The sequence below is a fragment of the Corella eumyota genome, chromosome 2, assembly GCF_963082875.1.
Source record: "Corella eumyota chromosome 2, kaCorEumy4.1, whole genome shotgun sequence".
Lineage (NCBI taxonomy): Eukaryota > Metazoa > Chordata > Ascidiacea > Phlebobranchia > Corellidae > Corella > Corella eumyota.
Window position 1 is genome coordinate 16354901 of NC_137491.1, and position 15392 is coordinate 16370292.

A 15392-nucleotide genomic window follows, 5' to 3' on the forward strand; every position below is an offset into this window, starting at 1 on the left:
ATATTTTTTATTGTAAAAATGTCAGAACTAACGTAAGTGCAACAAAAAAATTAACTTAAAAAAAAACGGAATGTGTTAAAGGGTATCACTAAATGCAAAAACAGTGAAAAATAAATATAACCAAATTTTTGTAAAAATGTTTGATTTTAAACAGTTTTATTTAAATGGAGGCCTGGATTTGTAATTTTACAAATTTATTTCTATTTTTGATTCTATAAAAGGATTTGCAAAAACTAATTTTTTTTATGCATAAACTGTCTTAAGCACTGGCGTCGATCCTGGGGGTGCACCCTCACTTTTAATTTTATCAAGTGCTGAATATATGTGGCACCCTTAGAATATTTGCAAAATTTTGCATTTTTGGTGTAAAAACGGATAGTTATATACGCGATCTAAAAAATTTCACGATAATAAATACTTGGAATGTCGCTAAGTACTTTACAAATGTTAATCAAAATAGCATTTTCTGCGTGCCACGTTGTAGATTGTGTAAAACTGGAATTATTGCAAAACAAATACCGATTGTCCAGTGCCTTATTTTACGTAATAATTGTACTTCCGTTGGTTAAAAACCAACGTGGTCTGCTATCGTTGCGAACATTAAGATTAAGACTATTTATAATCTATTTTAGAAAAGCTAAACGAATTATGAGCACTTTAAAACGTTTTTTTTTTAGAAAATACGTTACTTTTTTTGGCACCCCCAACATTAGTAAAAAAAAATTTTGGATCGACGCCCATGGTCTTAAGGCGTAACTTCTAAACTGCAAGGTTTTAGGGCTAGATACACATAAAAAAGTTAAGCGTAATAAATTGGAGGTGTTTTGACCAAGTGTTAGTTGTATTCAAGGGGTGTTGATTTCCTTGTATTTTTCCTTTTCTGCATTGGAAAGATTTTTCATCCACTTGAGCTTGTATTCGCGGAATACAGTCACTGTATTAAGTAAATTGATTTAATATTTCAAAATTATTGTTTTTTAAATATCTGTTTGCGATTTAAGGGTTTAAAATAGTGTTCTTTTTAGTTTGCAGGGTTTTGTGTTAAATGGGTTGAATTTTTTAGCATGTTTTTACATTTGGATTTGTTTTTCTGCACAAGAAAAAGTTGAAAACATAGGAAATATATAATAGATAGGGTTTTTGATGTAGTTCCTAGTAACATTGTTTTTTTCTAATTGATAGTCTGCCCTAAAATCAGGATTTTAGTTGTTGTAATATGGTTGCAACTCCCAAACAAAACTTGTCCACGATATTTGCTCCACAAGTGGCAGTTTTTTTCTTTTACAGGGCTACTAATTCAACATTTGTCCAATATGCTTTATTATATATAGATTTTATTTTTTATTACCTTTTGGCATTGGGGTTTCTATAACAACTGGTTTGTATGGTTTTGCCCGATCTCGAGGCAATGTCACATATATAGTGTGCAAAACAAGTTGATCTTTTTCGTTTTCATTTTCAAGTTGTAATTTAAAGTCAACCCAACCATTAAAATTTCTTAAATGGTCATCCATGAATGCTTCTTCTGTTGCCTCGAGTTGAAACTAAATATAAAAAATGTAAAAATAAAGAAATTTAATTTGTTCCTAATGATTTCGAAACAAATTTTAAACACCAGTATGGATATATCTATTAAAAGGATAAATATTTTTACTATGGCATTAAATTTATAAGAATTTGATATTCTTTTAAATTTCAAAATTTTTTGGTCAAATTTTTAATCTGAAATCCAAATGATTTAATGAACAAATTCTAAGCACCAGAATAGATATATCTATTATAAGGCTTTATACCTTTACAATGGCACTAAATTAAATTTGGATTTTAAATTTGATATTGCTAAAACTCAAAAGTTTAAACACTTACTTGGCAACCTTGCCATCTTCTACTATTAAACTGAATCTCGGGTTCAATTTGGTTTACAGTTAGTTGAATTCCTCCCTTGAATGTCATTTCTACACATTGGCGTTCTTTCAACATTAACCCCTTCTTCTTTCCAACTAATTTCCAATCCCCTTCTTGAGACATAGCATCACAGATAAGAACCTGAGCATGATCAGGTACTAAGTGAACACCTGGTAAAACAAAAAATATTTGAATTTTTGTGAAAGCTTTTTTGCTTTAAACAAGCATTCCAAAATATTAAATTTTTTGCAAAGCTCTTAAAAATTTTTTAAGATTTTGGATATTTTTGTTTAATTTTCACTAAAAATTCAACTAATTTTGTTTTGTGCCTGATATAACTCTTGATCCTTATTCCAATGGTTACAATTAGAACTGCTGTTTAAATTGGAATCGCAATAAACTTACTTATTAAAAAGTTAAAAAAAAATACTGTTTGGGAATTACTACTCAAGCACTCAATTTATTTACTTATTATCTCCGGCTGTGAGTTTCGCTGATGCATAATCACTGACACATTACAGTATCTGTTGTGCTCAGTTATCACTTCACACAGTTCATCAATAGCCACACTTCTACCCGATTGTGCTTTCTTTGATCCTTTATCGAAAACAAGGACCATAAACTGGCTAGGAACTGTTGAATTGAACATAACAGCTTCTCCATTCTGTACAGCAATTGGGTTTAGAGGAATGTTTTGTTTGGCTGTGATGTCTTCCCACATGCCGGGTAGCCTTTCTTGCTGTCTGCCAAATTTTTTCTCTAACCACAATGGCTGGCGTTTTAGGATTCTAATTTCTGGTTGGTCCCATGAATGTGTTGCTTTCTTGCCTTTGTTTTCTGGGGTATCTTTTTCCGCGGCGCTCGTAATTGGAACAGTAAGTCTTACAGCACTTGGTAGTGTTATTCCATCGCTAAGCAAGCCACTACGACCCATAGTTGCTTTGGTTATGTCAATAAACGGACTAGATGCCACAAGTTGTCCCTCTACATCTAAAAACGGTGTTTTTTTAAGTAATCAGCCTTTTATTTATTTATTATATAAATCAAGTTGTTTAAAATTTTGGACAATTTTGTTAAAGTCCCGTACCACAAAAATTATCCCATTGGCCATACCCACCAAAATAGTGCATTTAAAAAATAAAGTGCTAAAATCCCTACCAAATATTTCAACAATACCTTGGAAGTTTTGAATTTCTTTACTAGTCCTAAAAACTGCATCGTTTCTGCATTTTGCCACTGCCAACTCAACAACATGCGGTATTTTCTTGACTGCTTTTTCTTCCAGTTTTATTGTTATAAGTGGTTCGATTGTAGAAAACAATGTCCCACCGGATTTTGTAACAACAAATCGGTCTAATCTCTGTGTTGTAATGACAGCATACTTACCTAACACAAAATACAATAAATTAAAGTTAAAGCACTAAAAAATTAAGGACTAGTTACAATAAAAATTTTTTTATTTTTTTGTACTAAAAATATGTTGGTTCTTTTTTTTATACCCTGGTAGATTTTGTTTTAGAGTTTGGTACCTAGATATTGTGTTTTGGTTGTGGCGTAATAATGTAGATCACCTCCTACACTTCTACTCTCTATTTTAGTTGGGACCCTTGCCCACTGAAAATGGCGAGCAGCAAGAATTACTACATCTTCATTTCTAAAACAAATCATAATTTAATACAAAAAATAGTTTAAGTTAAATTATAAATTGATTTACACATTCTTGCAAAACTTTTTTATTTACCACATATTTGTATGATAATTTTTGTATACAAAAAAATTAGACTATTAGGAACCAAATCCTGGGCTCTTAAAAGAATTTACTTGTTAATACATTCCTCCAAGATTCTCATTTTAACTGTTGCTTCTTTGTGTAAGCTATATGTCGTTGGGTTCATGTTCATATCAATAACATAACTGCACAGCTTATCATTTTCAGATAGATCCAATTTAGCACTAAACAAAAAAACAACAATTTTAAATAAATACATTAACCAACTAATACATGATCCCATTAAGAAATTTAAAATCTAATTTTCAACCTTTTAAAATTTTGAGTTTCAAATTTCAAGATGACATCGCCCCTCAAAGAACCCTTCGGTACATCGACCTGTGCATAAAAGGGGGATTTTATTAACCCCCCCACTTTGGGTATTCTTGTTATGTAAATATTTGATGGTATGGGTTCAGAGTTTCTTGATATTTTAGGGGTCCGGGGTCGAATTGTGAACTGCTCTGGTCTTTGGGATAAGCCTAATCTTGCAAACTTTGCAGCTCTAAGTAAAAAAGGACAAATAGATAAAATTTATCAGTAAGCCTCATCTTATAGTTATATGTAATATAACAAAAATTGTAAATATCTTACGAAATTCTGTTTTTCAGTCGCTTTTCTTTTTTCTCAGATTTTATTTTCTGTTTCTCTGAAATTTGTTCAGTTAGTGTAGCCTCGGTTTCAAAAAACGGAGAACGCTGTGGCGTAAGCTCTCTGCTTTCGTTCTCAGTTTTTGAAATTTTGCCAATTTTTTCTGCATCTGGATTCGTGTTTTCTATATCATTTATCTCAACTGGATTGCCTTGTTCAGAACGCTGTTCAGGCGAGGCAGGCGGTGGTTTAGGCAAAACAAGGTCATTTAAATCGTCTTCGTTACTTTGGACCGCCATGTCAACTTTAAACGGTTTTTGAAGGTACTCGGTAAGGTAAGTTTGTGGTATGCTGTCGTCTTCTGGGCTCGGTTTTTGTTGCCGCTTTGCGCTTCTATTTCGACTGTGTAGAGTAGGCGAGGGAGATGACTTACGTGATGGAGGTGGTGTGCCAATTGGTGAACCTATCACCATAGGAAGTTGGGCAGAACCACTTCGTCTCTGTGTTTAATTACAATAAATGTAGAATATTAAATTTAACAGTACGTATTTAACTAAGAATTAGACGTAAATATTTTGTTATCACAGCTATCTTTCCTTAAAAACACTAGGTCAGTAATTAAACTAGTCTTACGTTTGTAAAAAAAAGAAGGTAACCTAAAAACTAGTATTTTAACGCACTAGATTTCCTATAAAACGTGTGTAGTTAATCTATTGACTGTGTGCTTTACCTATGTAAGTCTGTAACTAAGGCAGCGCGAGATTTTTATTTACACTTTCATATTTCTCACATAAAGTTTATGAACTAGTTTTAAGCCTACAGTCCTACACGATAAGCTTATCCTAACATACAAGACAAACAATCTCTATTATAACTATTGACATAACTAAACCTTATTGTACATAGTTATAACGTAACAATATGCTTTGTCGATTATCCATATGTCCTAAAATTTGTCGTAAAAAAAAGTTTTTTTTCAAGTATATATGTTATTTATTTTTTTCCTTACCTAGTCACTAAGTTCTAGTTTTTTTTACCCCGTAAAGCTATAATCGCAAAAGTCCTTGTTTCTTTGTTACTACAGAAATTTTATTTAAAGCGTCACTCGCTTTACATAGCGGCCTTATTAAAACGTAACAAAGGTTATGTTATTTTACGACTTACAATAATATATATGTTTAACATTAAATGCCACTAAAAGAGAAAAAATATCAAGTGCTACGAGACGAAAAACTTTCCTGTATTCAATTTTGTTTTATATCTAACCAATTGAACTAGTAAATTTGTGTAGTTTACATACTTTATAATTTTGAGGTGCCCTTTCCTTATTAACTTATTTTTTGCTTAGTGACTTACTTATTTTGCAATACAAAACAGTAAACGTATTTAAGGTAGACTATCCCATGCTAGACTTGTTTTATATTGTTTATAGCGATTATAGCGACTATAGTGTTTATAGCGACCGGCAGCGTGGTGTAGTGGTAAGAACACTTGCTACACCACTAATGAGGTCGTGGGTTCAATCCCCACTGCTCTCATGCTGTAGCGCCTTTGGGTAAGGCGCTATAAACGGTGTGAACTCCTGCTGAGCCAGCACTTAATCAGCAGCATAATTACCGGGCAATTATAATCTATATAATATCCCAAATTGCCACAGGCAACTCGAGACTGGGTCGGAGTAACTGATGTTACTCTATGTTTAAGTCGCGCATTTGACTTTCCCACATCGAGGATAAAGATATATACAAAAAAAAAAAAAAAAAAAAAAATATTAATAATAAAATTTAACCATCAAATCTTTTATAAATCGAGCAAATAAATCCAAAAATTCACCTTTCCCGAGTTGGCTTTACGTTGCTTGGTTGAAACGAATTGACTTGTCAGCACAAATCCAGTACCATGCTGCTTTGTTCGCTCTAACGCAGCCTATATACCACATCATAATTTATTCATCATTATATTCAATCAACATATGCAAAAATTAAAAAAATGGCCTCGTTTTACCATAAAATTTTACTTTTACCAAATAGAAACCAACTTTAATTTTTACTCGTAATACTTTACGAAAATTTAAAAATATATCATTTTGCACAAAATGAATTTATTTTTACAAGTTTTGATTTTACGTCATATTTTACGTCACCAACCTCCATTTTTTTCATGTTCGGATTCTCCATGTTTTGCATTAAATCAATCACCTCCCTTTCTTCAGCTACTTGTCTTTTTGTCATCGACATTTTGTGTTCTATAATTAGTTTCTTCAGATAATTTTCAGATATTCATATTTTTAAGTTATTACTTGTCTATTTATTAAGGAAGACTGTCATAGCATTAGCGCTTTTAAAAAAACGCAAGTTAAAATTTAAATATTTAAAATTTGTTTAAAAAAAACCTGGCCAAGCTTATTCTTAAAACGTTCATATGATATTATAATATGCTTACTGTTTAAACTGAAATGATATCACTGCCTAGCTATCGTCTTATCTATATGTCATTCGTCTTTTTAATTCTCGTCTTTACAGGTGAAATATCTGCCCTATTTGTCCCTATTGTCGACATATCAGGTTACCAATACACGTATGCCGTTCTAAAGCATTTAAACCAGCGTGTTTGCGTCATATTACATATCGAATTGTTCGGTTAATTATATTAACACATTCTCTTAATAATTAAGGCGTTTAAAGGCCCATACACTGCCGCGTATTTTGCCTATACTATTTCTGGCATACGCTTGTTATAAAACAATACACATTTAAACATAGTAAATACGGTTTTGATGTTAAATTATTAAATTTTTTTTTGAAAGTGTTTTTGGCGCGTGTCGTCTATTCTATTATGTTTGTAATTCCAAATACTTAAGTGACCATACTTAAAGCGATTCATTGACCAGTTATCTACTTAACTACTGGCCTGTCACTTAAGTAAATAAATGATTTGTATTTCATTTCATACGTTTCTAGGCTGTTATTTTTTTATTTGGTTTTGCAAAATTTACTATATATATTTAAAGGTTTTTAATTTAATTTCAAAAGAAATATTTATTTATTTATTTTTTAAATTTTTAATATTTTTGCCGAAAAAAATAAAAAATAAATTTTAAATAATTTTTTCTTAGTCCGAACTTGATGTTTTGGACTGATTGGAACAACGATGCACCCAAGATACTAAGAGCGACCACCAGTGGAAAAAACATCACGACGATTATTCAGAAAAATATTGTTACTCCTAATGGTTTAACAATTGATTCTGTGATGAAATATATTTATTGGGCTGATGCAAAATTAGATAAAATTGAACGATGTGATTTTAATGGAAATAATAGGGAGGTAAAATAAATTATTTTTGTTGTAATTATTAATTTTTATCTGTTTTAATTATTTATGTTTAAAGACTGACTTCACAGCCAAACCTTTACCTCTAGTGGTTTTAGTTATATTTGTTGGTGTTGTGCTTGATAATTAACTTGCCAAATGGTTTTGTTTGCTTGGCAGAAAGCGCTTTACTGAAAAGTGCTATGACTTAATAGCAGTGGGGATTAAACCCTGGACCTTTTATAGTAAAGAGAGTAAAGAATTATTTTTTAGCTTCTATACAATAGCACCAATTTAATTTATAAATTTGTTTTAAAATATTTTTTTAGGTATTGAAATTTTATATGCCTCATTTCAAACTATTATTAACATTTTTTTATATTAAATTATGTAGCTTATTTTTTTTTTTAATTTTTAAGGTAATAGCTCAAGGAATGGAGCATGTATTCTCCCTCACTATGTTGGGTGATTATTTATATTGGAGTGATTGGAAGTTACATCAAGTGATTAGGTTGAATAAATGGACCGGGGAGAATATGATGGTACTGAGAAATATAACCTACATGAATACTATGGGAGTACTGGCTTATTATAATGATACTTGTAAGCTGTTTATTATTGATTAATAGTTAAAGGCAAATTGACAGTTTTAACCACAGTTATATTATGCATAATTGTGTTGACAGTTTTTTTTATTTTATATTTAAAATTTTGTTCATAATATTTAATGTTCAAGATTTTGTTTATAATTTATTCATAAATGAGAGTTATCTATTATAATCTTGTTGGGAAAAAATTTTTTTGTTTGCAAATTATCATTCATGTCTTAAAAATAAATCTTTTTAACATTCTACTTAGTTGAGTACTGCTGACAGTAGGATTTAAACTTTAAACTAAGATAGTAAAAATTTATTAACTTTTAACAAAACTTTTCTTTTCTACTTAAATTTTGTTTTTTTATTTATTATGACTTAATTTTGCAGGTCGACCCAACCCATGCGATGTAGTAACCTGCAAGCACAGATGTGTTGTAACTGAAAGTTATGAGGCTAAGTGTATGTGCAGTGATGGAAGTTTTGGTGATGAATGTATAGGTGAAAACAATTAGTTTATATAATTCTATAAGTTAATTTAAATATCTAACCAAGTTAGGTAACGAGTTTAAGAGGCTAGTTATAAGGTATGTTGATTAGAACACTTGGGTTCACTTTGTTTACTTATTTCTTTGATTTTTACAGCTTAGCACTCTTAAGTAAGGTGCTATAAACGGTAGTTGTTTTGGTTAAGCTAAAAACCAAAAGACTGCTAATTATCACACAACACCATCATAAACTTGTTATTCAAAATTGTAAAAATTAATTTGAGATTGCACTCACTTTAGTGCATATACCTACAATTAGTAAAAAATTATCTTTCCTACAAAAAAACAGGTGGTTAAAATAAGATTTTTGTAGGCACAACTTGTGATAAGGCACATTTTGATTGTGGATTTTCAGTAAGTGGAACAACATGCATTGTATATTCACTCACCTGTGATGGAAATTATGATTGTGAAAATGAAAAAGACGAAAATCCTACTTACTGTAACACCAGAGTTTGCAGGTTTTTACTGATTGGATTTTTGAGATCTTATGTGTATTACATAACATTTTATAATCAGTAGAATAATTGGGAACTGTTAAAAGCATAAAGGTCTCAAATTTAAATAGATAATCTTGTAACAGATATAAGGTAAAGTCTTGAGTTCAAGTTACATATTATAATCTTGATTCAAGTTAAGTATAAGTTACAAGTTATAACTTTAATTAAAGTTAAAGCCAAGATCTTTAGTCTAAGAAACAAATTGCATGTTAAGGCCTAAGATTTAACTAAAAGTTATGATCTTAATTTAAGTCATAAGTTAGGGTCTTAGGTTTAAGTTATAACCTTGGTTTAAGTTATAAGTAAAGTTTAAGGTTTAAGTTAAGATATAAAATTTGAGTGTTTTGTAGTTATGTTTACAGCATTTACACAAAGCTTGTATTAACATTTTAAATAACACTGTATTTGTACTTAATTTAGTTCTTTGCTAATATTCTACTTGTATATAGGGGTGGATATTTTAGATGTGAAAACAACAAATGTATAAATTCAAACTTGAAATGTGATGGAGTAAATGATTGTGGTGATAATAGTGATGAAAATGACTGCCAAGTTACCAGTCCTCGTAAGTAAAAACGAAATTTCAGTAGACTTATACATTTATTTGTTTTATGCACTTTGAGATAGATAATTTTAATTTTATAAATATTTGTCATTTAAAATAGCTTTATTTTAAAATAGCTTTATTTTAAGTTGTCTAAAATTGAATGTTTATACAGTTTTTTTAACTTTAATTTAAAACCTTTAAATCTTATAAATTTATTTTAAGCTATTTTTTGGAATATTTAATTTGTTTAGCATCATGTATGCATGGAATGTTTACTTGTGATAATGGAGCTTGTATACCAACCTCATGGAAATGTGATCATGAAAATGACTGTGGTGATGGTTCTGAAGAAAATTGTGGTCTGTTTATATCTGTTTTTACTACATTTTATTTTTATTTAGTTGCGGGAAAGTGTATGTAAAGGGTTTGGTCACTGTAGTGCCCCTGAGTAAGGCACTATATTGGTATTAACTCCTACTGAGCCAGTACTTAATCAGCAGCATAATTATTGAGCATAAATATAAACTATAATATCCCGAACCGCCAAGGCAACTCGTGACTGGGTTGGGGTAACTGATGTGGCTCTATGTTTAGGTCGTGAAGTGAACTTAACCGTGGATAAATAAAAAAAAGTTAACTGGTAAATCATTATCTATAAATATTTAATTATTATATTGTAAATCATAATTTTTATTTTTCAACTGCATCAATGTGTTGTTAATTGCATACTTTTATTATTTATCGAAAAATTGAAATAAAAAAAACAAGATTTTTTGCATGATAAGAATGTTTTTATGTTATTTTTATAGATCATGATTGTCCGGCTGACACCTTTCAATGTAACACAACAGGAAAATGTATTCCAAAACCTTACAAGTGTGATATGGAACCTGATTGTGATGATGGAAGTGATGAAGCTAATTGTGGTAAGTTATGTGCTAAATTTTTAAAGTCATTGCATAGGTTTTTGGTTAATAGTGTTTAATTTTGCAGTAAGATTTACAAAATTTTAGAAAAAAATATGTTTTTGGGGTTTTGTACAGTTCAAACATTTTCTATATTATTTATCCTTGATATGAAGCCACTAATTTTTTAGCCTAAATTTAGGGTTCTTTATATTTCTTTTAAATATTTTTCTAATTTAAATGGTAATTTTAAATTTTTAGAATCGGCTACCTGTCAGCTTGGTTACTTTCAGTGTGTTGAATCAAAGAGATGTATTTTTCTGAGGTGGACTTGTGATGGACAGAATGATTGTTCTGATGGTTCAGATGAACTTTCTTGTGGTAAGTTGTGGTCATTTTAAAATAAATTTTTTGTGTTCAAATTTAAAATGTTAAAGCTAAAGGGTATATTAATAAGTAAACCAACATTTACACAACTTGCACAAGGATGTCTTGATTTTTCAAATGTATTGAGTAGTTTTGACATTTGAGGTTTAAAGTTCCAAAATTCATGCAAAGGTGATTTTGTATGCATGCCTTTTTTATACATGCATTTTCTGTTTTATTATGTTAATTAACAGTTAATTTAATGAGATTTAAATTAATTTATTTAATAACCCATGATAAACTTTTGTTTCTTTATTTTTTTGAATTTTATTTATCCTACAAAATGTAGTTTATATTCAGCTGTAACATTAGAGAACAAAACAAACAAATTTTTTTTACTTAAAACGTTTGTTGCTTGTTTAGTTGTGGAAACATGTAAAGAGAGTGAGTTTAGATGTGTGAAATCTGGAAAATGTGTTGTAATGGATTGGAAATGTGATTTTGATCAAGATTGTGAAGATGGAAGCGATGAACAGAATTGTGGTAAAGAAATATAAAAAAAATTGAGAAATATTTTATATATAATGAATCGTAGTAAACATTGTACAGGTAAATAATTGCTGGCAAATATTGGTTATTACTACAATTAAAATGCAGCCTAAGGGTGAGCAATCAACTGATTACAATAACAAAAAAAATTTAAATTTTTGCATAAATTTTAGCAGAATTTTAATAATTTAAAGTAATACTAAGGGCAAATTTGATGCATTACCATTAATTTAAAAATAAACAAACTTAGTTTTATCAATGTTTTTAAGTTTAAAAACAATTGGAAAAAAATATCAGGTAATATTACATAAAAATAATAATCAGATTTTACTATATGTTTTACACTGAAGTTATCTCTAAATTATTAAAATAGACTTTTTTATTAAACTCTTTAGTCCATTTAAAATTCGAAAAAGTTTTTTTTATAATCTTGAGTTACTAACTTCAAAAGGAAAAATGTAATGGGGTATTCAAAAAAAAGTTCGGAAAATTGAATAATATTAAATCTTTGAAAACTGTTTGTTTTTAGATTATACTCCCTGCAATGCAACTTTCTTTCAGTGTACAACTGAAGGTCAATGTATACACAGAGATTGGATGTGTGATGGAGATAAGGATTGTAATGATGGATCGGATGAAACAAACTGCACAACTCTACATCAAGATTGTAACACTACTACTCACCTACAATGCGATGAAGGTTATTTCAGTTTATTTTAATATTATTTATAAAGTTTTGTAATTTTTTGTACATATATTTGAAAATAATCTAGCAATGTTTAATAGTTAGATTTTAAAAGTTATATTCCTACTGCTTCTAAGGTTGTAGCGTCCTGGAGTAGGAATATAAGTTAGTTTTTAAGTAGTATAAAAAAATTAATGATCTTTAAAAAAACTGAGTCAGGGTAACAAAGGTTACCCTATGTTTAGGCTGTAAAGCCAAACTTTCTTATGAATAACTATTCAAAGAAAATTAAAATTACCCTTACAGTCTTGTAAAATTATTAATTAATTAATTAATTGTTATTGTTGACATTTTTTTTATGTAATATTATAATAAAATGTATGTTGTTTTGAAGGAAAATGTATTGAACTGTCAAAAGCATGTGATAATGTACCAGATTGTGATGATTATTCTGATGAGAGAAATTGTAATGAAAATGAATGCAGTTCTAAATCACTTAATCATTGTAATCATATTTGTGTGGATCAAAAGTACAGGTGAAGACAATATTTTCCAATGAACTTAAATTTTTGTTTTTATTTTTTTAATAATATTCAAAATATAGGTGACTTTAATTTAGTCTAGCCTAGTTTTACAAATATTAATAAAATTATGAACTATTTATATTTAATCTAAGAATTTTTTTTTTACCTAAAAAAAATTAATTAAAAAACGTATGAAATGCTGGTGACAAGGTGTACTAGTTAGAGTAGTTAACTTTATTTTGGGGTCCTGGTCTTGATTTCTACTACGTCCATGTTGTATTGCCCTTTTGTAAGGCTCAATAAACAGTAACAACTTCTAAGCCAATACTTCTCAAAAATAGTTTACTTGATATGATTTCATGTACTTAAATATTTCTTGTGTTACAATTAGTTACACATGCGCTTGTAATGTTGGATACCGGTTAAAGGATGACGGTTTATCTTGTGATGATATTAATGAATGTGATGAAGAAAATCTTTATCCACCTTGTTCTCAGGTAAATAACAAGTTTTAATTATGAATCTTTTTTTATGAGTGGATAGCTGTTTATATGGTTGGCATTTTTAATTGTCATATTAAAGTTGCTTCTCTTATCTTATAATTGCTTGTGATAACTTGCATGTGCCAAAAGGCAGTTTTGTTTATTTCAGAGGTCTATATGTTGGATATATATATACATGTATCGTCCACTAAGCTTTATTATATATGGATTTAACTTATTTAAAAACTCTTTTTGCACTGTATACACTTTGTAAAATCTTGTTCACAATAATTTACTTAAACTGATTTAATATTTATTAGGTTTGTAAAAACACGAAGGGTGGATATCAATGTTCATGTGCTTCAGGATATCATAAAGATCACAATCAACCAACCAACTGTCTGGCTACATCAGGGGAACCTTACATCATATTTGCTAACAAGTAAACACATTTAGTTTTTAAATTTGGGTATAAACTTAAGTCTAAATTTGGAATCCGTCCTGATTGGGTCATTATATTTGTCAGTGTATTAATGTATTAAGGTTGGGATATTATTAGAAAGTTAGCAGGGTATATCAAACTTTTTTGTTAGTTTTTTTTTCATCCATAGATTTAATTTAATACATTTCACCTACTTAATTTACACTTGTTAAGCTATAATCCAATAGGCTACATTTTCAACTTTTTTGGTTGGTTACAATTAAATTGCTTTTTGCGATGTGGTTGCTACAGATATTTGGCTATAATCGCTAGGTGGTAGTTTTTTATTTTAAAATCCATAAAGTAGACATATACATAATATATATAACCATTAAACTTCCACTATACCTATAATATAAAACATACTTCAATTTAGTTTAATTATTACTAAACACATATTTTTAGGTATTATGTTCGTGAGATCACCCTAAATGCTTCTAACTCTGTAATGCGATTATCTCATTTGCGTAATGTTGTTGCGCTTGATTTTGATTGGCCAGGTCAAATGCTTTACTGGAGTGATGTGACGCGCAGACAAAGTGTTATACAGCGCATGGCTTTAAACCATTCTCTGGACACCACTGATTTAGATAAGCTGTCCATGTATATGGATAATGTACAAGGGGTTGAAACTATACATAAGACTTTCACACAACAGGTTCATGGTATTGCAGTAGACTGGGTTGGGAGGAATTTGTACTGGACTGATAAAGGTAAGAGTTTATTAGTTTTCTGTAAGATAAAGAAACTTTATTTCAATTTCTATCTTTGTTTGATATTTTTAAAAGTGTTTTAAATAAAATAATTATGATTATATATTAAGTTTTTTTTTTAAATATAATATTAAAATATATCCTTGAAATGTGATTTTGTTATTATCATAAATTGTAAATTAGTTATTTTTTTGTACTATTATTAATAATATACATTTTTAAATTATTTTATAGGCAAAAACACAATAGATGTTTCAAAGTTGGACGGAAAATTCCATAAAATATTAATCAATACTGGGTTAGATGAACCAAGGGCTATTGTGTTACATCCAAGACTAGGGTAGTTATATAAATTTAATAATTCAAGATATTGTTTAGCGACTAATTAATTTTATTTAGCAAATTTTATTTAAATCAAGCAATTTTTACGTAAGCTTTATTTGATTTTTAATTTTATTTTTTAGATTTTTGTTTTGGACAGACTGGGGTAAGGTTCCACATATTGGAAGAATAGGAATGGACGGAACACAGAGATCGGTTATTATCAACAACCTCATTCTAAGTAATTTTTGTCTTTATTAAATAAGTATATTTAATTTATAAAACCCATTTGAACATATATTTTCCACTTAGCACTAATAAATATATTTTAATGGAAAATATCACAAGCTATTTTAACAATTTTTTGATTTAACTTATATACAAACTAATTAGATTTTTTTGCAAAATTAATTTTTTATTTTTAGAAAATGTTTCAAAAAATTTGTGGCCTAGCAAGAAAATTATTTGGCCAAATGCTTTGACTCTTGATTTTGCAAGTAATAAGTTATTTTGGGCAGATGCAAAAGAAGATTATATTGCTTACTGTGATTTTGATGGATCCAATCCCAGAATAGGTATTTTTTTGTTTGTTTAAGTCCTAAA

General features: G+C 29.2%; 2 protein-coding genes across 5 annotated transcripts in view; one reads left to right on the top strand and one right to left on the bottom strand.

The window, feature by feature from the left end:
* The window catches only part of LOC145743114 (low-density lipoprotein receptor-related protein 1-like), a 54531-nt gene that overhangs the window by 27356 nt on the left and 11783 nt on the right, over positions 1-15392 (top strand). For all 3 annotated transcript variants that reach the window (XM_082561008.1, XM_082561009.1, XM_082561010.1), the window contains 17 exons: positions 7380-7590; positions 7995-8178; positions 8559-8669; positions 9030-9177; positions 9666-9781; positions 10015-10122; positions 10573-10689; positions 10930-11049; positions 11458-11577; positions 12113-12283; positions 12663-12804; positions 13184-13289; positions 13595-13716; positions 14161-14468; positions 14703-14808; positions 14933-15030; positions 15215-15364. In XM_082561008.1, the coding sequence (XP_082417134.1) occupies positions 7380-7590; positions 7995-8178; positions 8559-8669; positions 9030-9177; positions 9666-9781; positions 10015-10122; positions 10573-10689; positions 10930-11049; positions 11458-11577; positions 12113-12283; positions 12663-12804; positions 13184-13289; positions 13595-13716; positions 14161-14468; positions 14703-14808; positions 14933-15030; positions 15215-15364 (2438 nt within the window). The remainder of the gene's footprint in view (positions 1-7379; positions 7591-7994; positions 8179-8558; positions 8670-9029; positions 9178-9665; positions 9782-10014; positions 10123-10572; positions 10690-10929; positions 11050-11457; positions 11578-12112; positions 12284-12662; positions 12805-13183; positions 13290-13594; positions 13717-14160; positions 14469-14702; positions 14809-14932; positions 15031-15214; positions 15365-15392) is intronic.
* LOC145743116 (uncharacterized) lies at positions 45-6595 on the bottom strand. Of its 2 annotated transcripts, XM_082561013.1 has the most exons (11): positions 6412-6595; positions 6098-6190; positions 4268-4764; positions 3945-4178; positions 3727-3858; positions 3435-3559; positions 3082-3291; positions 2374-2895; positions 1867-2075; positions 1349-1544; positions 45-934 (listed from the first exon to the last, which is right to left on the bottom strand). In XM_082561013.1, exons 1-11 carry the CDS (start codon positions 6499-6501, stop codon positions 846-848), a joined length of 2397 nt encoding a protein of 798 aa, XP_082417139.1. In that variant the 5' UTR covers positions 6502-6595; the 3' UTR covers positions 45-845. The 2 variants fall into 2 exon arrangements, with proteins under 2 accessions (XP_082417139.1, XP_082417140.1); XM_082561014.1 differs by lacking the exons at positions 6098-6190; positions 6412-6595 and adding an exon at positions 4898-4942.

What these genes read in the sequence shown, in the direction of transcription:
- LOC145743116 (XM_082561013.1), bottom strand. Translation starts at nt 6,501, where the DNA reads ATGTCGATGACAAAAAGACAAGTAGCTGAAGAAAGGGAGGTGATTGAT. An exon ending in GTAAAGCCAACTCGGGAAAG is followed by an intron (nt 4,765 to 6,097) that starts GTGAATTTTTGG and finishes AATTAAACACAG; the next exon opens with AGACGAAGTGGTTCTGCCCA. An exon ending in CGACTGAAAAACAGAATTTC is followed by an intron (nt 4,179 to 4,267) that starts GTAAGATATTTA and finishes TTTTTTACTTAG; the next exon opens with AGCTGCAAAGTTTGCAAGAT.